We start from the raw sequence: 22,046 nt of genomic DNA, 5'->3' as shown, positions 1-22,046 counted from the left end.
CAGCACAGTCAATGTGTTGTATGCCTCTTCAGACGCTACATTAAATTCAAGAAGCAGTCTCTCCGATGGGTCAGTCCCGCCCCACCAGTCCTCTCCTGTCTTACTTTCTTATTCCTTCCCACTTGAGTTTCAAAATGCCTCATGACTCATCAGGACATCCCAAACCAGTTCTTTGCTATTTGCAATAATACTGTGGGCTCTCATCAGTCAACAAAAACATATTCATATATATATGAATAAAACCAATTCATATATCTATAAAACCATTCATATATATATATATATATATATGAATAAAATCAACCAAACCAAAAAAAATGCTTAGTAAAATGTTTTCAGATATAATAGAGCCACAAGGCTTCATTCTGTATTAAAGAAATTTTCCACTCATGGGCCAAAGCGGAGAAGGAAGGTCTTGCCCTGCAACGAGGCCACTGAAGAGAAAATTCATGCATGAGCATGGGAATTACAAAGGGGATCCCATCTCTAATGGGTTAAGCCGTATCTATATATCTGGCTTATATGCAGCACTCTGGGTGCTGTATGAGCTGCTGGGTTTCGGATGACTTAGTGTTGGTATTTGGAAAATACTTACTCTATATCCGCTTGTTTACTGAAGTGAGTAGCAAATATCAGTTCTTTAGTTCAAGAGAGCTTAGATGGCCCACCTCCCCTACGTACCCTATCAACTAAGGTCAAAAGGAATACGTCTCTATTTGTGTGACTCAAAGTGGGGCTGAGGCAGAATCTGGTATATGCATTTATAAGAATAGCTCTTTTCCTCGTGTAAATTCTTTCCAACAGCCACATTTGGAGCAGAGAACTGCATGTGCATGCAGTTTTGTTGTTTTGAACCATCTCTTATTTGGGGCTTACCTGTAGGAAGACTGGAGGAGTGTATGGGTAGAGTGAAAGAGGATTAGGAATCATGGGTTGAAATTCTGACTTTCCTACTTTACTGGCCATGTGATCTTGGACAAGTGAATTGAACTTTCCAGACTGATGTTTCTACATTATAAAGTAAACATACCTACCTTAAAGTGTTCGCAGGTTTTAAATCATGTATTCCTTTATTCCTTATAACATAGCGAATGTACCACAAATCACCACCTTTAACTCTCCTCCTTTCCTATAGCCCATTGCCCTCTACTTATATCAAACTATTCATTCTTCTGTCTGTCTCAACACTGTTTAGGCTATATTTGTGTAAATTCAAGAGGCTAAAAAGATTTACGGTACATTTGGAAATAATATCTAGAATGATGCACTAAACAAACAAAACAACTTTCTGATTTGCCTGCCATATTAAAACAAACCGAATCTGCCCTCCTAGATATACCAGAAGCCATGTCAGGTTGTTTCTACAGAAAAATCCCATCTCAGGTTAATTATTTCCCATGTACTTGCCAGTGTAGTACTTTAACCAGAGAGAGAGATTTTACCAACTTTCATCTACCCTCCCTCTCCAGATGCCCAGATTTGATTCCATAAATCCCTAGGGACATCTATTAAATCCCAACTAGGAGAAAAAGCTCTGCAGAACAAGAAGGAAGAATTGAATCTTTTCTGGGCATTCTTCCAGACAGAAACTTGGCTGTGCATGTCACTAAGGACAACTGTGTCTGCCTTGCTTTTGTACCATCTGAAATGCAGCACACTGAAGAATTTGGAAAACAGTCTCTGTTGTATTGAGCAGTTTTCTGATTTACTCGAGCACGTAAGCGGGCTTTGATGTGGAACAGATCCAGTGGGGTTTCTAAGTTTCCCAAGCTTGAGGCCCACCTAGTGTTCAAGTCTTCTTGACCCACTCTTTGAGTTAGCTCAAGCTTTCAATTATTATATACTCCATAGATGAGACTGACATATTATTCATCTTTTAGGAAAAAATACAGCACAGAAGTGAGCATTTTGGTGTCATAGAGACCTCCCACTCCATGATCATGATGAACAAGTGAATCACTTCAGTTGTCCAAGCTCCACTTTCACCAAATGTAAAAGAAGAAAAGCATTCCTACTTCGAGAGTTTGTGTGGATTAAATGAGATAATGGGTACACAGATGACACATTATATTCAAAATGGTAGCTGCTTTACTATTTTTTCATCATTCATATATTTTTCACTCACAGCTTCCTTATTCTACACTTTTGCTTCATTCACATCTTTTATTTTTAGGTAATGTTTAACTGTGCACTTGGGAATTAAAATCTTGGTAGCCTTTGCCCCTTTGCACTTAGTGTTCACATGTGGTCATACCAGTGTTTGGCCCTGGATTTTTCACTGAGACTTTGGTTCACTCACAACCTGACAATGAGCGTTGCTTCTGTGCCCTAGCCTTGGCCAGTAAGAACCTCCTGCCTCCAGTTATTCAGCAGACACTCGGTGAGGCTAGTCCCTGTCATTTGTCAAGTGTGTGTGTATGTATGTATGTGCATGTGAGGTATTATATCTCGGTGCTGTTACTAAGTAAGGTTGGCATTCTTCTTGTGGCTGAAAGGTGTTAAGGAAAGTGAGTGGCTGCTGGTTAGGCAATTAAGAAGTCTGCTACACAAGTTAAAGCAAGGTTATCTTCCAGCAGGTTTGCATCTTCTCCCCTAAAAATAACTCTTCTGCCTTCACTTCTCTTGCTTACTCCAGTCATGATAACCGAGGAACAACAAAATCTTCAGACAGTATTGGTTTGCGATACTCAACACACAGTCAAGCGATGGGTCTAGGCCCATTAGTAGCACATGTTTCTGTATGTTTATGACCCATAACTAACTACTATTACCATATTGTTGTTTTATATCTATGCAAGAGTGTTTACTTCTATGCGTATGTGCACATATCTAAATAATGTATAGGCTGGGCATGGTGGCTTATGCCTATAATCATTCTAGCACTTTGGGAGGCTGAGGCAGGTGGATCACCTGAGGTCGGGAGTTCAAGACCAGCCTGACTAACATAGAGAAACCCCGTCTCTACTAAAAACACAAAATTAGCCAGGCGTGGTGGTGCATGCCTATAATCCCAGCTACTTGGGAGGCTGAGGCAGGAGAATCACTTGAACCCGGGAGGCGGAGGTTGCAATGAGCTGAGATCGCCCCATTGCATTCCAGCCTGGGCAACAAGAGCGAAACTCCATCTCAAAAGTAAACCGATAAAATAAAATAACGTATAAATATGTATGTACACATATTTACCTTACACTTATACTGTAAAATGTTATTAATTACATGCATTATATATGTCTGTATATATATGTCTGTGTGTACATGTATATTACATATATACACATGGATCACAAAGTTAAACAGTTTAAAAATTTTAAACATTTGAAATTTCATGAGCTAAACTGCAGGTGCCATAATTGCAAAATAATATTTGTATCTCAATACAAATTTAAATTGATAAATATAAAGTAAAAAATTGTCTTATCTAGAGAAGTTGTTTTTAACTTATTAAAGGAATTTAAGTATATGCTGTCAACAATTATGAATTTTCCTATAACTTTTATATATTATTTATAATTACATAACTAACTTAATTAGCAAATATTAGAATATCTTAGAAAGTATATAAACAAAGATGAAGGGAATTAAAACACCCATAGTTTTACAAGTTAGAAATAACTTGTGTTACTATTTTTCATCTCGTTCTGTCCTTATTTTCTGTACAAATTATACTACGTAAAGCCTTAAATTCTGCTTTCTCTTAACATCACATGAAAAATTTCTCATGTACTTATTCTTTAGAAGAGTTTTAACGAAATTATATTTTATTATATGCATATATGATTGTTTGTTAACTAGTTTATACATAGTGCTTACTGAATCCTTTTTCTGCATCTACAAGCTTTATTAGTATTCACATAAACAGAAAGATGTTATGAAGATAAGTATAAACGCATATATTGAAATATTTTACTTAGTATTGTTTATAAAATGTTTTATGATTATCTAGAGGCCTTGAGTTTATTTTTAAACATTTCAAATCTTCAGCTGTTTTACTTTTCTTCAAATACTTCATAAATGTCTTTTTCACACCATGTTTTTTTGTTGGTTTGTTTTTGGAGACAGTCTTGCTCTGTTGCCCAGGCTGGAGGGCAGCGGTGCAATCTTGGCTCACTGCAACCTCCACCCGCCAGGCTCAAGTGATTCTCATGCCTCAGCCTCCTGAATAGCTGGGATTACAGGTTTGCATCACCACGGCCAGCTAATTTTTGTATTTTTATGACAGAAGGGGTTTCCCCATGTTGCCCAGGCTGGTCTCAAACTCCTCGACCTCCCAAAGTTCTAGGATTACAGGTGTCAGTCACTGTGCCCGGCCAGCCATGTTTTTCTTTAACAAGGGGTTCTGACCACAACTTAACATTCTTTGGGCCAAAGCCTCTTTCTAAATATTTGTTGCTGGAGTAGGTGGAAATTGGATGATGTTCTAAGGTCTGTATAAGTGAATAGGGCTGCTGGTCCCTACACCAAAAGGTCTCAGGCAGAGATGATAATTTTAATGAGGATTGGCACTATTTCCTTATCTTTTTCCTCTGCTGTCAAGTAGGGTTTCTTCCCTCTACCAGTACTTTTAAACTACCGTCTAAATTATAGTCAGTTCTGCTATCAAGCATTTTTGAAAATATAAATTTGTTCTAATGTAATTGATACATTAAGGAATAATTTGAGGATAATTCAAATGCTGTGTTTGCTTATGCAGGATTTTGTCAATGAGAAAAACTAGATGAATGCAGAAAACTGCACCCAGCTGAAACCAGCTGTGTAAAAGTACATAGAACACATACACACACACACACACATGCACACACACCCCTCAAACCTCTACCAGCCGTGTCCACTTGCCTTGTATATTACAGCCACATTATCTGTATTTGGTGTTGCCAATTTCCGTCTGATTTCAGGTAACTTCCCTTCTACCACTTCACAATAACTCACACGCTGTAGGCATTCCAACGCCCGCTCTCATAAGCAAACTTCAAGTCTTTTTCAAGGTAAGTGTTTTGTGCATTTCTTAACTATTCAGTGTGTGTAAAACTATGCTACTATTTTTATTCAGTTTGTACCTTTTTAAAAATGTGTCCGGAGACACACTACACTGAGATATAACAAAGTTTTTGTGTGTTGTGCCCCAGCCCCATCTTTTTCCCTAAGCTTTATGGGCTTTAGTCTACCATTTGGCATAGAGGGATGATTTTGGAAACACATGTTACATAATGGTACAACTGAGTGTACAGATGATCTCTGGGAAAGACCCTGCTTACGTGCAATGGGAGAGCTATTTTCCCTTAAACTCAGAAACATTTCTAATTGTTGTTTAGGTTCAAAATTGTTTTCTGGGCACGGTTGTTCTAAGGTGGCTTTTGAACATACTGGGACCATGCAGGTGTCTAAGTGGCTGTCTCCTTTTTAGCCTTCAGATCCTGAAGAGGTTTTTGTTCGGCATCTAGACATTTTTGTTTCGGAGGACCAACTCTCCCCACCTCCTGCCCCCACCCCTAGTCACTCTGGCCGCCCTGTCGCCTATCATGTTTTATTTTTACATTTTGATATATTGAAATTATATGTTTGATGGCATTGCATATGTTACATTAAATTATATTATTTGTTCATTGTTCCGACTCAGATACTAGTTCATAAAGGCAGACATGTCATCTGCCTTGTTCACAGAAGATTCTCACTGCCTACAACAGTGTCCACCACATACTGTTCAATAAATATCTCTATGCTGTAAAACACGGGTCTCTTTCCATGTGTTTAACACGAAAACTTTATAACAGCCATTTCCTTGTATTTGTCCATCTGGAATTATTTTGGACTTCCCTACTATACAAGCCTCTGACTAACATGCATTTTCATAGTACTGTTAACTCCTTGGGGAATAGGTAAACACATTATATAGTAATCCAGAAATCAAACTTAGACCTTTGTTTTTTATGCTAGTTTCTAGCCATTTTTTTTTTCTTCTTCTTAAACTGCAATTATTTCACTTAATGTCTAAGAACAGCTCCGGGAATACAGCAGCTTAAGTGGTAACAGAGATGGGCAGGGATATGTTGATTCTTGACAAACACTAACTGAACATGTAATTAGAGGTGTTAGCTGGGGTAGAGGAATCGGACTGTGAAGCCACCTCAGAGATCATCGCTGAATAAAATGGACTTGCTCACACTACGCTGAAAATCAAGGGCTGAGTTCCAGCAAACATTTATCTAGTGCCCCCTAATGGCAATGCCCAGTCCTACATGCTGAAATAATAAAACGAATAAAATAAAGATCCTTCTTTAAAGGAGTGTAGAATTTGGTGAGAAGGGCGTAAGTGCCACACATAAACATACAGCCAAGTTCTAAATATGTGATGTTTAAAGAAAAATACATGAACATAGTCACAGAGAAAGGAGCACCTACTATGTATTATTTATTGTTTTAGAACAGTCTCACTCTGTCGCCCAGGCTGGAGTGCAGTGGCGCAATCCTGGCTCACTGTAACCTCTGCCTCTAGGGTTCAAGTGATTCTTGTGCCTCAGCTTCCAGAGTAGCTGGGATTACAGGCATGCACCACCACACCCAGCTAATTTTTGTATTTTTAGTAGAGACAGGGTTTCATCGTGTGGGCCAGTCTGCTCTCAAACTCCTAGCCTCATGTGATCTACCCGCCTCAGCCTCCCAAAGTGCTGGGATTACATATTATTACTTTTTAGACACAAGGTCCTGCTCTGCTGTCCAGGCTGGAGTGCAGTGGCATGATCATAGCTCACTGCAGGCTGCAACTCCTGGACTCAAGCAATCTCCCCCAACCCCTCACCTTGGCCTCCCATAGCTCTGGGATTACAGGTGTGAGCTACAGTACCTGGTGCATTTGGGTTGGGGGAGATATATTGGTTATGATATGGGCTGGCCATGAAAGGGGTGCTGTGCCAGTCACCTGCCTGTGTTCTCTCAAATCCATTTCCCACTCCCTCCCGGTTCACTTTGTATTCCAGAAAACAACATTTCCCAGGCTCCACTGCCCACTGGCTTGTGGCTGGGTTTGCTCAGTTAAAAGGATCGGCAACACCAGAGAAGACCAGAGCAAGGGAAAAAGCAAGCTACTTCTCCCTACCCCTCTGCTTGCGCAGCACCACAGGACAGGCAGTGGTCACGTCTCCTCGGTGGCTCCAGCTCCTGCCAGACAAGTCCTCCGTGACTTCAGCTTCAACCTGGTGGTCCTGACTCCAGGGCTCTGGTAATACCCGGACCTCTCCAGCACAGGGAAGTGAGAGGCTTCCTAATGAGGCTGATCTTAGAGTTGCCTCACCTGCTCCTATTTGGTATTTTTGTTCTTCCATTAACCCAGCAAGAAATTTTCTGTATTAACTCCCCTCTGCGTGACGTGTATAGGGATGCTTGCTGTTTGCCTGACACAGGTGATACATTGCTCCTGATAGGAAGGAGGTGCATGGACTCTGGCCTGGAAAGGAATAAAGATTCAGGAATTTAGTCTGTGGGAATGGAAAGGTTAAGGGCCACCTAAAGTAACAGGAAGTTTCACACATGCTGAAATTGAGCTGAGGCAACACCACTCTCTGTCTGGGAGGCCTTCGGGAATGCTAGGGAGGGTTTTATGCCTGTACAAACGTTTCAGCCAAATATCAGCACCGAATGACGCCCAGGGAGAAATGCCACTTACATAGGCAAGCCACAGAGCTGAAAAGATGGATCCAGTCTACCACGATATTTCCTGCTATCTTTAAATCAAATATTTGGGACTCTTGGGGAATGACTCACCCATAGTATTTGGAAAGGCAGAGCTGGAAGGGATCTTCTTCTTCCCAATTAGATGCACGAGAGCACTAAAGCTCTTATACGTTAAAATGATTTGCTCAAGGTCACACAGCTGGCGTAGCCAGGGGCGAAATCCTCTTTCCTGATTCCAGGTCCACAGCTGGTTTTACTCATCTGCTGTTGTTTACCACTCCCCATGTTTCAGTTCATTCCATGCAGGTTCAGTCATTTGGTAACCACAAGGTTATGAACAAATTTGAATGGGTTTGTTCCCCATCAATAATTTCTAATTCTGAACTAATAATAATGAAGACGTACTCATTCTAAAATAACCAGCTTGGACTAATTTTTAAATCAAAGTAATTTAATAAACAGACATTGTATAGTTAATTGAAATGCAGGTAGAATTCAGGTAGTACATACATTCTGCCTTGTTAGTAAAAAACAGCAAAAAACCTCGAGCCTGCGGTGTTTACTATTTCTTATGCAATTAGCCTTCATGAAATCCTATACATCCAACACTTCTATATTTAGAATGAACATCAAGGGTTTAGGATTAAAAAAAATACCTGAGGCAAAGACTTTAGAGACATTATCTGTTTAATAAATATGATTGTAAAAGCAATAAACAAGAGCAATTATACATTACACTACATAGTCTTTAACAAAAAATACATCAAAAAAGTCATTTTAAAATTAGAAGTAGTTCCAATACTATAAGAAAACTTTCTTTTTTTTTTTTTAAATTGGCTTCCTATAAAAATAAGTCGGCAAATGAGAGATTTCAATGCTCAGTTGGATTCCTGGAAAACACAGAACAGCTGCCAAGCACCCCATTGCTCTCAAAGTTGCTGTTTGGAACTTCTGAAAAAAAAGCAAAGCAAACCTCTGCATTTTGGACAGTGAATCCAATTAAAAATAAGGCAAGGGAGAAAGTGTTGCTTGGGTGGTTCAGGGTAGAACATGCACAGTTTGCATTCTGGGATTTTGGAAAACGTTGCAGTATCGGATTTTTAGCTTGCCCTGAATCTTACCTTCCACATACATCCCTCCCTACACACTCCTCTGACCTTAAGCCCACCAAACGCCTTGTGTGTTTGCACCTGCGATTAGCGAGTAGGTAGGCACTTAGGTCCCTCCCATTTGTAGGCTCTCATTACTGCCTTCTCTTTGAGATTTAGCTGGAATGGCCTAGTACAATGGTTCTCAAACTTTAGTATGTATCACAATCACTGGGAGGGCTTGTTAAAATAGATGGTTGGGCCCACTATCACTTAGCAACAGAGAACACCACTATTCATCCCCTAGAGTTTCTAATTCAGTAGGTATCGGCTACGGATCCAGAATCTGGATCTCTAACAAGCCCAAGTGATAGTGATACTGCTGATCCAGGTACCACACTTTTGAGAACAACTGGCCAAGGTCATAAGAACAACGAGGTCCTCCTCTCTGAGCAGCACCTTGCCTCACTAATCTCCTACAGATGGGAGGGAGCTTTGAGGAGAGGCACATGAGGATCCTGGAGATGCTGACTCTCTAGCTGGCCATCTTTGGTCACTTCCCAAAATGCCAGGCATCTCATGTCGACCTCTATTTTTAATTAGGATTTACAGCCCATTCTTCCCTATGTCTTCCCATTCATTTATTTCTTCAACAAATAGTTTTCATACTACTACTCTAGGCAAGGCACTGTGCTAGAATAAGAGTGTTATTCCTTTTTCATACTCTTCTAATTAAAATGAATTGAACTGCAACTCTGAGGACTCCCTGTGCTGGTTTGAGTGAGCCTCTTTTGATTTTCCAACACTTTGTCTTCCAGATTAAATTTGGGAGGCTCCAACTGAAGAGGATCAATGAGGATGTTTCCTTTGAGATAGGAAGCCTGGCAGGTTGGGGATCAATTGAGTTCTACAAACAGGTGACTGCCTCAGGCCTAGCCCATTTCCCAGATTCACATGGGGTATCCTCAACCATAAACATCTCTGCCTGATAAACTTCTGACAGCAGCTTTGCTATTCTTTCTGTGCCTGAACTACATGAAATCATGGACATCAGGATCTTTAGGACACCCTCATTATCACCAGGGCCTGTGTTATATACCCTGTTGGCTTAGGGACATAGCAAAGAAGGAGGCTGAGCATACTAAGAGGTTTATCAGAACTTCTTTCTCCTACAGTTTATAGTGGGCTTTGCCCAGTCCATAATACTAAAGGGGCCTCTGCTGAACAGACTTTTGTTGCCTTTCTCTTTCTCTGAGCCTTCTTTCATGATTACCCTGGGAAAAACGGGGTTTCTTCATGCTTTGTGCCAATCTTTTTTGCCAGTCAGTAACTTTTCTCCTTTATACAGACTTAAATCTTTCCTTTAATGATACTATGATACTCAGGGGTCAGAGAGCACACATGAAATCACTGGGATCATCCTAAATAATCAAACTCTCACCCTAATGTAAGACAAGACCCCCACTTATTCTCTCAGACTGTTTGACACTCTTAAACACAAAGTCCATTAACCTGTTTCTCCTTCCAGTTAAAATCAGTTTTATTTCACAAACATTTCTATTCTATTGTGAGAGTGGAAATACTGGGTAACAGCAACCATCACAGGAGGAAACTGCCCTGCAAAATTGTCACACATTGAAAATATTTCTCACAAGATTCTTCTGGAATCAGATCGCACGAGATTTTCGTTAAGGTGTGAGAACACCACAATTCATCTCTATGCTTTCTTTTCCAAAGTACCTGGCCAGGTTTGAATTGCTTTGCATATATCAACTCTTTCACATACAGTATATGTTTCCAGGTGGGAAGAGGCAGGGATATTTGAAAAAGGCAGGTTCTAGAGGAAAAGACAAAGATACATGAAACTGAACCCTGCTGTGCAGGACGCAGCAAGGTCCATGGGCACAGAAGCTGGCATGCTTGGGAATGTACAAAACTGACAAAGGGCTCAGAAACTTGCGAGTAGTGGAGGCAGGGGTGGCACAGGCCAGGCCAGTATTTAGGAAACGTCAGGGTTAATGTCCAGAATCTAGCAATATGTTTGGGAAGAAAAATTGAGAACAGTTGAAGGACAACTTACTTGGGGTTTGGAGGGAAGAGATTCAAAGATATCAACAGATCATGGTCACACATGGATGACAAACAAATGTGAAGACAGGACAATGGGTAACTAATGGGATTCCATTTCCTACTGCAGTTGGGGCAGGAGTAGGGAAAGCTGCAAGGGGAGGCAATCATGGTGGAAAGAGGTGAACAGGAAACCAAGGTCCGTTTCTGACATTCTTTGCCTCCCTGCCTCCCTGCCTCCCTGCCTCCCTTCCTTCCTTCCTTATTCTACCGGCACAAAGGGATCTTCAACTCGCATCTTTGTTCCTGTGGCCACAGAGAGTGCAGAAAGCAGCCTTGTGGCCACTGCTGACCAACAGAGCTACCAAAGCTAACTTAGAAGGGAAATGACAATATGGAAAGTGGAACAGAGAAACAGCTCAGGGTTTCAAACTCCTGTGCATGTCTTTGTGTCTTATGAAAGGAGCTGGGGTAGCTAATCCACCCATCAGCCTTTAATGCTAAAATAGCTGATAAATCTAGAGCCAAGAATATTTCCAAAAATACATGCAGATTTCCTTGGCCTATATATGTTATGAATTTTCTACAAACACGACCGATCAGAAAAAAGAGAGAGAAGAAGAAAGAGGGAGAGGGGAGTGTTTTCCATTAAAATAGAGCACCTGTACACTGCCCCTCCAGACATATTCTCAGAGTATTGTCCACATGCACAGGCTTAAAGCTAAAAACCCTTGTTGTCTGTGTCTGAAGAATTAAAAAGTCCCGATGCAGTGAGTGTTTGTTTGTTTGTTTGGATTTTGATTGTTTATATTTTATGTTTTGTTTTTGTTTTTGTTTGGTTTTTTACTGGCGTCCTCCATTCAAACATTTACATAGGTAGGGGTTTCTTTTGTGCTTTGATTCTCAGCAACTATGGAAATATTTCCTGGCAAAATAGGAAACAGAACAACAAAGGAAAGAAAAAAAACACAAAGTTAGTGGTCATGAAGGATGATGCACTTGACAAGAGCGAAATTCTTTCCTGATCAGCAGGTCGCCTGTCGCCTTTGGGGGTTTTCCTTAAATTGCATACTGTGCCCCAGCAGATCCCCGCTTTGGCGTTGAAGGCGGAGTGGCGTGTCTTGCTCTTTGCAATCGGAGAGATGAGTCACCAGGTTGAGCAGAAGGGGAGGGAGGGGAGGGTAAAGCTACTCTCCTAAGAGAAAACGTGTAACACTTACTCATTTAATGACACTGGAAAGGGAAAGGTGTCAGAGACTTTGCAATGTGCTGCGGTATATTCTGGAGAAGGAGGAATTACTGCTTTAATAAAGCAAATAGAGGCTGTGCTTCACACCCTACGGAAATGCGACTGAGAACCAACTGATCCCAAAAAATGCACTTAGAAGCTTTAGGAATGAGTAGACAGGGTGAATGCCTCTCTGGACTTGTAGACAGAAAAGACTTTTTTCTTTTTAACCCCAAGCAATTACACATTTATTACTTCGCCTCTCCAAATAAAGTGCACTGTGAAAATTGGACACCAGATGTGACTGCAGTTGTTATCATTACCTATGATAGGAGCCAGTCACTGCATTTACATTTCCCCTTAACACAGCCACAGACCTTTCCCATATTCACTTAAAAAGGGTTATGTTTCCATTTATATACTCATTGTTTTCCAAGTAAGATTAAAAATTGTATGTAAAGGCCTTCCAGGTGGCTTGGCATTATCACATTAGCGTGGCGCATGAATGGTTATATAATAATTTATTCACTGTTGTCAGCAATGCAGGATCTAGATGTAAACATATAAAGCTTCAACTCCTAACACCAACAGAGAGGAGGAACCAAACAGAGAAATGGATCAGCAATAGTGGCTTCATAGGTTTGTCTAGCCTCCTGGAAAATTTCTGCTGCAATAAATACCAGAATTTAGCCAGTGAACTCAGATTCTCTATACCTTGTCGTTGGATTCCTGTGCCTACTTCACAGGCAGAGAGAGCGCCATTGAAATATGAGAAAGTCCATTTTACAACTTCTGATAAGGGACAGTCAAAAAAGAGGAAGAAATTTGCTAATCTGCTCTGTAATAGTCTCACCCACCAGTGTTCTCTCTCAGGATGCTCCACTGCCTGGATGTCTGCAAACATTATGCATCTTGTTCTCAATCTTAGGTTCCAAATCTCCTGAGGGAAAGTTCCTAGACTACCAATAGATGTAAAAAAAAAAAAAAAGTTCCCTGGATGATCAGGCTGGCCACTCTCATTATGTCACTCCTCTACTGGCGTTCCAGAGCAGTTTGCCCTCCTTAGAGCTGTATCCAGTTGAGGCTACCATGTTTCATTCTAGTCAATACATACCGTGTCCTGCAAACCCTGCCCAGCCCTCTGGTCCACCAGCCTTAGCTTCTGAGGCCTCTCCTTCTTATATACTATTAAAGCAAATGCTTTGCTCTTTGCCCGTAAACATATAACATTTCAACATTTTAAGCCCAATATTTTAGGGAGGGTTTTGCAAAAGGAGGAATAAACTAATGAGAGAAAAAATACTAGATAGAAGCAAGAGGTTTGTTTTTCCCCCATCCCAATGAGAGGAAACAGGGAAAAAGCCATCTCAGCTGTTTCTCTCAGGGGTGTTAGAGCAAAAGAAAGTGGTTATGTGAAGCCAGAAAGGGGTTAGAGAGAGAGTCAGCCATTGCCTACTCAGCTGAACAGCTGATGGCTACTGGGAATCATTTACCTATGAGCTGGGATTCCACCTTCTCATCTATAAGCTGGCCAGGCCTCCTTAGTTCAGTCTGAGGGACATTGGGCCTGCTTTCAGAGTGACTGACTGGACTGATCATCTCTTGTTCTTTCTCATTCTGCATCTGGGCATAAACATTAATCCCCGGGATCTTCCTAAAATATTAATAGAAACCATCACTGCTATGCACATCACTGTAACACATGCTTCTGAACCTGTCAGGGAGAAGGAAGAGGTCAGGGGTGGGGAGACATGGATGGAGGGACACGCACCTTTTAAACTTGTAGATGACGAACACTGCCAGCCCCACAAACACCACTGAGAGCAGCATCAGCATGGCAGATCCACTGTGGGTTGGAGTGAGGTCCACCAGGGGGGCTTGGGGAGGAAACAGAGCAGAGAAAGATGAGCAGAGAACTGGGCAGGTGAGACTCTATGAGAGGCTCAAATGTTTCACACACAAGCATGGTAAGTCCCGGAAAACCATGTGGGGTATACACACAAGATGCATGTCACATGGCTGACATGGGATGCATCTGAGCCCACCCCTACTCCCACCCCAAATGTTCCTGCTCTGCAGCAGAGCAATGAAAAGCACAGACCCCAGGGCCAGGCTGTCTGGATTCAAGTCCCACTCTAACTAGCTATGCGGTCTTGGGCAAGTTGCTTCACCTTAATGTACCTTACGTAGTAAAATAAAAATAATGGTATATACTTCATTGGGTTCTTATGAGGATTAAGTAAGCTAATGTATGTTGCACATTGAGAAAAGTGCCAGGCACATAGTAAGTCATGTAATTATTAGATTTCATTTCTACTGCTGCTAGTATTATTATTATTAATCAATATTTACAATATAATATATATTATATATAATATAATAAATGTAATAATATTTTATTATACTCTGAGTATAAGCTTTTTCCACGAAGCAAAACAGATCGCCAGTAAAACCACCTGCAGGAATATATCTGTGGATTCAATCAACCCGTCACCCCTACTCCAGTAGTTGTCATGTGAGAAAAATAATTGGAAAGTTGTCATACGTGAGAGAAAGAACAGCAAAGTGATGGAGCATGCTTGTATTTTTGTATGCAGGAAACTGATGGCCAAGTGAATATTTCACAAGGGCAGCCGCTGAGATGCTGAAGGAGGGATATGCCACCTGGCTGTCTCCACAATTTCCCAAAAGCTCTGACAGCCCTCACCAAGATGCTCCAGGCTCTCAAACACAGGGAGTTTTTCTCTCAGACAAAACAGAAGCCTCTGCCTCCATAAAAGAGTCTCCCTCCCTGAGTTTCCCCTTAAGGTGCGGTCTGGAAAACACTTCTCTCCACCTCTACACCTTCCCCCATCTCACAGTCAAACCTATTGTACCTGTAGACTTTGCAATTAATTTCTACCCTCTTAAAAGCTGACATTTTGCAAATGTAGCACAGCTCACGCATAAAAGACAAGCCACATGTACTCCAGGGAAGCCTTAGTGCTGACCTTTACCTTCCATCAACTTAAGCAAAGCCTGATACCCAGAAATACAGGTGACCTTTAATCACCATTTTCTGTGGTTTTCTCTGGTGTGAGCTGAGAGGGCAACGTTCTAATCACCCAGGTAAAAAAGTTCAAGAATAAGTGACTATAATACTGATGGTCTCAGACAAGACTCTCAGTTGCTTCTGCTCTGTCTGTTTTTTTCAGGATTACATCTCAGCCACTCTGTACTGATACTGGAAAGCATATTTCATCTAACCACATAGTTTTGGTGAAAAATGAAAGCCACCCCTTCCTTCTCAGAAAATAGTCATTTCAGGAGGCACTGAATATAAGGAACCCTCCGCTATTTTCTCTCCCCTGTAAGTCAAACATCACCTCAGTTTTGAAATGGGAGTATGTGAGTTTGTGTGTAAAAGATGGGTGGGGTCTCACTGCCGTGGAACACCCAAGGCAAATTTTCTTTTGGTTCAAAATTAGAAAACAAAGCTCTCAATGCCATCGGCAGAGAGGTCCAGAAATTCTTCCGAACTCACCCTGCAACTGGTAGGATGTCATCAGGGGAAGAGAACACCTTCCAATTGTCATAGACATTATCACAATTGATTTTCACAAATGGAAGGCAGTGACTATGATCCTCATTAAACAGATAACAATGAAGTTCTCATTGATTAGTGTTGTTTTAAAAGGACTTAGTACTTACTAGTAAACGGAAGAACTAAGACTTGAACCCAAATCATCATACACACACACACACACACACACACACACACACACACACACTTTCTATATTCTCAATCCTGGGCTAATTTCAGTAAAAGACATATTTCTGAGGATGGGGATTAGGACTAAGACTATAGCACGAGAAGCAATTTAACAAGTGGCACAAGTTAAAATATTAAGTTTTAAAAAGAGCAGTAGGAATAATAAATCATGTAGTCTTAAGTTTGGAAGACAGGTATATGTATACACATATGCATACGTGTGTATATATGTATGGATATGTATGTGTGCATGCAAACACATACACACAGAATACAGAAATGAAGCCTCATGTACCTACCACTCAGCTTCAACAAGCATCACTGACAGCCAATCCTATTTTATCCAATCCCCACAACCTCCAACCATTGGATTATTTTGAAGCAAATCTTGGAAAACCTATAACTGAACCACCTATGACTCTAAAAGATCTCTCTCTCTCTCTCTCATCATTATCACAATACCATCATCACATCAAGGAAATTATATTAGGAAGATGTTTTAAAGGCAATCTTCTAATGCAAACCCTTAATTTGTCAGGGAACAATGGAGGCTCAGAGAGGGGCCACAGATGATTGGGATGGTTAGAGGTTGAAATAAAGCTAAACTTTTCACTCCTAACTAAACGCTCTTTCAGCACAACCAGAATACCAGTGATATGAAGCAACTAAGAATACTGAGCTTGCTTGAAAAGGTTGGCATTTGAAATAAATGGAAAACTAAGAGAGAAAATTACTTTGTCCAAGCTGTCAGCAACACAGAAAGCAAACTCGCATATGCATGCATGCACACACACACAAACACACACACACACACACACACACACACACAAACCTTTTCCCTTCTCTTTCCTTCCTCCTTTCTCTCCCCATCCCCAGGTTAAGTCTTTCAATTCTAAATCATTTACACTTAAATCATCATTCTTCAACAAGCAGCATTAACACTGTTAAGTAATTAGCATATTATTCTGGGAAAATGAACTTCTGTATTCCATTTCTAAAATGTGTGTTATCCATTCACCCTCCCCATCTCTGCATCAGTCAGTCACTTCTCAGAAGCAGGAAGCAGGAAGCAGGAAGCAGCCAGCAGCAATGGCCAGAGACTGACTACCACTGCCCTCTGTGTTCTGTGGGTGGCGAATGCTTGCTGATCGTTGCCTGAGTATAAACGGTCCTATTATTGCTCCACACAACAGCAGCTGAATTTCTTAGTTTGCCCAGCACTTAGGTGCATTTGTGTGTGTTTTGCTGAGGAATGGAAACTTGTGATAAATGAGCTTTAGCTTGTTGTGTGGAATTAGCATATATTAATCCCTTTCCAGTTGCAGCTTAAACAAGGTAGACGTGTAGGGGAAAGTGCTGAGCAGGTTTTGCCATTATTCATGCACAAAGTAAAACTTGGATACAAGCAGTACTCCAAGTGACTCAGCATTTTTTACTTGCACATATCATTTCTAAAATCCTTTCAGGAATTTGGAAATGCATTGAATTTTTATATTTTATTCATGAGGACCTGGGATGATAATAATGGGAACACTTACAATAATAACAACAATTTTCTTGTGAAAAGTGATTGCCATGTAGTAAGTGCTAAATAAATGGTTATAGTTGTATGTATGTGAACAAATTCAAAATTCCACATTTGGGGTTAAGTAATGATATGAGCCCTTTTCAGAATCAGACCTGGCTCTGTCACTTACAGACTAAGTGACTTAAATTAAATCTCAGTTTCCTCATCTGCAAAAAGGAGATGAAACTAGTGTTTAGTCTAGAAATTTGTGAGATTAAAATGAGATGGAATTTATAAAGCACTGTCATAGTATTTGGGACAGACTACATGCCCAATATTTCTAACATTGTCATATTATTGCTATCATATTTCTGAAAGTGTATTCTTCTACAGAAAAAAAAATCCTGAAAAATGATGACAGTTCCCTGGTGAGATAATTTGGGGCAATGATATATACAGCATTCCTCATGTGGAGATTCACAATCTACATCAGTATATTAAAGGGTCACAGCAGCCCTTGCAGAAAAGAACACATTTAACTTTACCATAGTCTTTCATAAACTCATTTGACCACAGACCCTTTGCAGAACTAGGTTCCACGTAACACTCTTAGGAAATGCCTCTCCCCAGGCACTGCTTTCCCTGTTGCTGCAGTTTTTTCATTTTGTTTTGTTTTTAGATGAAGTCTTGCTTTGTCACCCAGACTGGAGTACAGTGGCACGATCTCGATTCACTGCAACCTTCTCCTGTGTTCAATCAATTCTCCTGCCTCAGCCTCTCAAGTAGCTGAGATTACAGGCACCTGCCACCATGCATGGCTAATTTTTTTTTTTTTGTACTTTTAGTAGAGATGAGGTTTCACCATGTTGGCCAGGCTGGTCTTGAACCCTAACCTTGAGCAATCCACCCTCCTTGGCCTCCCAAAGTGCTGGGATTACAGGTGTGAGCCACGGCACCCGGCCCCCCTTGCTGCAGTTTTGCCCTTTGCTTGGTTTATTTCCAAGTTTTAAGGTCAATAACATGGTAGCATCACCCAGTGAAGCCATGCAGAACAATCTTATTGTTGTCCAGGGTTCACTTTCATACTATCAAAAGGACATTCCTGGAGAACTGCTACTTGCACTATGACCCTGAAACTTTCAACTCTAATTCTAATCCAAGAGATAGTGTTGTCAGGATGTTGTAGAAGTAATTTACCATACCTTGATTTTATTTTTTCCTCTCCTGACCCCAAAGTAGACTCAATTCAGGCTTGAGTTACATGCCTTGAATATCACAAAATCCATGTGGTCTGAAGTATTTTTTCAGAAATTACAGTGATATGGGAATAGCACAGAGAAAGTTTATCCAGAATGCAGAATGGGCAGAAAGGCTTCCATTTACAGAGTACTCTCAGTTGTCCAACAGGCCTTCCCTCCATTTAGAAACAAATCCAATCATCAGAGTCTTAAAGTTTGCTATGTTATTGGGAAAAAGCCACAGACTGCAGACGAGACTAGGTGGGAATTTCCAGGGAAGTCTCTTGTTAAAGTAGCCAATTGGGAGGCCATTAGACTGAGGCAACTCTGGCGTCCTGGGTTCCTATGTAAGCAAACCAAAACCGAAGTAAAGAGTAAATAGTCATATTCTAGGAAAACAAAACTTAAGCTTAATCAATTAGAAACCACTAACTAATATCTAACGAGAGACTTTCTACTAGAATGATCCAAAGAAGGCTATTCCTCCATTTTAACCAATCAAATATTTTCTTTGCCTAGCTTTCACCTTCACCCCATAAAAGTCTCATGCCTTTTAGGGAGCCCTAAATCAACTGTGGTCTGGTGCTAACTGATTAATGAATCATTGTTTGCTCAAATAAACTCTTTAACATTTTAATGTGTCTCAGTTTGTCCTTTAGTAGCTCTAATGACACGTGAAGCATTGTTTCTGAATTTAAACTGAGGGTGAATCTTCAGTAATATCCACTGACAGGGAGTTGAGGTCACTTAGCCAAGTAATGACAAACATCAGTAACTCCAAGACCAAGCATCATCATAATAAACAGACAAGAGGAGAAGAATGACTTATGGTTTTCTAAGGTTGGAAGGTGATGATTCCTGGCTATTATGTGAAATATTCCTCAAAGTGTAGTTTACGGACTACCTGAATCAGAATTACTTGGAGCACTTGTGAAAATATTGTTAGCTAGGCTTCACTTGAAAAAAAAATGTATAGTCCAAAAAAAATTAGCCAGGCATGGTGGCAGGCGCCTGTAGTCCCAGCTACTCGGGAGGCTGAGGCAGGAGAATGGCATGAATCTGGGAGGCGGAGCTTGCAGTGAGCTGAGATCATGCCAGGGTACTCCAGCCTGGGCGACAGAGTAAGACTCTGTCTCAAAAAAAAAAAAAAAAAAAATGTATAGTCTTTGAGAGTAGGTCTCCAAAATCCATATATGTGACAAGGTACACAGGTAATTATTATGTATAACAGTTTGAGAATACTGCATAGCAGGCCCCAGCTATTCTCACTCATAAAACTTCCAGTCCTGTATTTAGGGCATGCCTGACTTTTATATTCTCTGGATCACTAAAACAAAGCAAAAATACCTCCCCCTACACACGCAAATGTGCCCCTTTGCTGTTGATAGTAGTTCAATCTGGTGATGGCTCCAGAAGAAAGTTTTTTAAACTACCTAAAAGCATCTTGGCCGGGCGCGGTGGCTCACGCTTGTAATCCCAGCACTTTGGGAGGCCGAGGCAGGCGGATCATGAGGTCAGGAGATCAAGACCATGGTGAAACCCCGTCTCTACTAAAAATACAAAAAAAATTAGCCAGGCTTGGTGGCAGGCACCTGTAGTCCCAGCTACTCAGGGAGGCTGAGGCAGGAGAATGGCGTGAACCCGGGAGGCGGAGCTTGCAGTAAGCCGAGATTGCGCCACTGCACGCCAGACTGGGTGACAGAGCGAGACTCCATCTCAAAAAAAAAAAAAAAAAAGCCTCTCAAGTCTCCCCTAAGTGAGCAGTCAGCCTCATGTAGATATGGATTACATTGCTGGCTCAATCCTCTACCCTTCTCTGTGTCTAAACTTTGTGCAATGAGTTTGAAGCTTGTCTCACCTAAAAGGCAAGAGGTAAAATCTGTGTCTTCATGCCTTGAATCTGAGCTATCATTATAATCCGCATCTGGCAATGGAATGCAATGGAAGCAACGGTGTGCTAATTGTGAATTTCACGGCCTTGCATACCTCTGCTTTTTCTCTTGGAATCCTACCACTGCCATGTGTGAGCAAGACCAGAACAGTCAAAGGATGAAAGGCCATGTAGAGGCCAGGTTAATTATTCTAACCAAAGCATGCTAGAGCAGCCTGAAGGCAGCTGACCCGTAACATGTGAGACAGACCAGCCAAGATCAGCAGAGCTCCCTAACCAACAACCCATAGCTGATTGCAGACAGACAAGTGAATGTAGATAAGACTAGACGCATAAGCAATAATAAATGCTTACTATTAAGCCACTGAACTTCTAGGTGGTTTGTTACATAGCAATAGCTTATTCACTTTCCTCAAAGGTCTCTTTCAACCAGTTAAACATTCAATTACCAATTATTACCTTTGAGCTCCACATTAGCCAATTTTTGGTATAGTCTTCTATCCCCACTCTCAGGGTGGAAGGGTAAAAGTAAGAAGACCATACATATTATTTTCAAAGATAAGACACTTTAAGAATAAAATGGGGTGCTATTAAAGCTTATGCTGATATAGCATAGATAACCCAGGGCAGTCCTGATCACTCTAGGTATAAGAAACTTGGTGTCTAAAGGGTAGCTTGTCCTATGTTCTGGCATCTTGTCTGTATTTTATATGTGTTATCCTTCTTTCCTTTTTTTTTCTTTTTGCTAATTTCTCTTGACTATCTGCCTTGCCTTCCCCTGGGAAACTGCATTTCTGATGCATGTTTGTGCCCGTGTTTCTGTTCATCTGACTCTTCCTTGCTGACCATTCTCTAACCAAGAGTTTCCAGACATCTCCTCTAGCCTGGCTAACTCAGTCTAGTTACCCTGTGATCATTTCAGTCCCTTTTATGGTCCCCCGTAATCTCAGAAAAAAAAGAAATGGTGAAGAAAGAGTTTATTAGAAGTTAGGCCAGGCATGGTGGCTCATGCCTGCAATCTCAATGCTTTGGGAGGCTGAAGTGGGTGAATCTCCTGAGGCCAAGAGTTTGAGATCAGCCCGGGCAAAATAGCAACACCCTGTCTCTACAGAAAATAAAAATATTAATTGGACGTGGTGGTGCGTGCCTGTAGTCCTAGCTACTCGAGAGGCTGAGGCAGGCATATCGCTTGAGCCCAGGAGTTCAAGGCTGTAGTGAGCTATGATGTGCCACTGCCCTCCAGACTGGGTAACAGAACTAGATCCTGTGTCTAAACAAAGCCAATGAGCAACCTCATTGCTGCACGCTGGTAGGTAGATGAAAATATCACCTTTAATCATATTGCAGGGAGGGATATATTTAGATATATATCTACATGATAAACCCATTATTGTTTATAACACCATAATGATTAAATAACTGTGAAAAGCCGCTGGGTCTATGTATCTGTGCAACTACCTAATTACTTGAAGATAAAAAATATATTTATTTTGGGGAAAAATAAAAGGAAGAAAAATAAAAGGAAGAAAACATATTGGTACCACGGCTTTACTTAAAAAAGACTTGTAAATAATTACTATGTAGATAATACGGTGACCGGAAACTAAAGAG

General features: G+C 40.9%; 1 protein-coding gene across 3 annotated transcripts in view; it reads right to left on the bottom strand.

The window, feature by feature from the left end:
* Positions 1-8,177: 8,177 nt before the first annotated feature.
* SORCS1 (sortilin related VPS10 domain containing receptor 1) overlaps positions 8,178-22,046 on the bottom strand; it is a 602,630-nt gene continuing 588,761 nt past the window's right edge. Inside the window, exons 25-27 of one of the 3 annotated variants that reach the window (XM_058436040.1) lie at positions 13,820-13,925; positions 13,542-13,702; positions 8,178-8,616 (exon numbers count right to left, since the gene is read on the bottom strand). In XM_058436040.1, coding sequence (XP_058292023.1) covers positions 8,537-8,616; positions 13,542-13,702; positions 13,820-13,925 — 347 coding nt within the window. In that variant the 3' untranslated portion in view covers positions 8,178-8,536. Of the gene's footprint in view, positions 12,016-13,541; positions 13,703-13,819; positions 13,926-22,046 lie in introns of all 3 variants that reach the window. The other 2 variants (XM_032178276.2, XM_032178269.2) reach the window with 2 other exon arrangements.

The sequence above is a fragment of the Hylobates moloch genome, unplaced genomic scaffold (genome assembly GCF_009828535.3).
Source record: "Hylobates moloch isolate HMO894 unplaced genomic scaffold, HMol_V3 SCAFFOLD_3, whole genome shotgun sequence".
In the NCBI taxonomy this organism is placed as follows: Eukaryota; Metazoa; Chordata; class Mammalia; order Primates; family Hylobatidae; genus Hylobates; species Hylobates moloch.
This window is presented reverse-complemented; position numbering and strand designations above follow the sequence as displayed.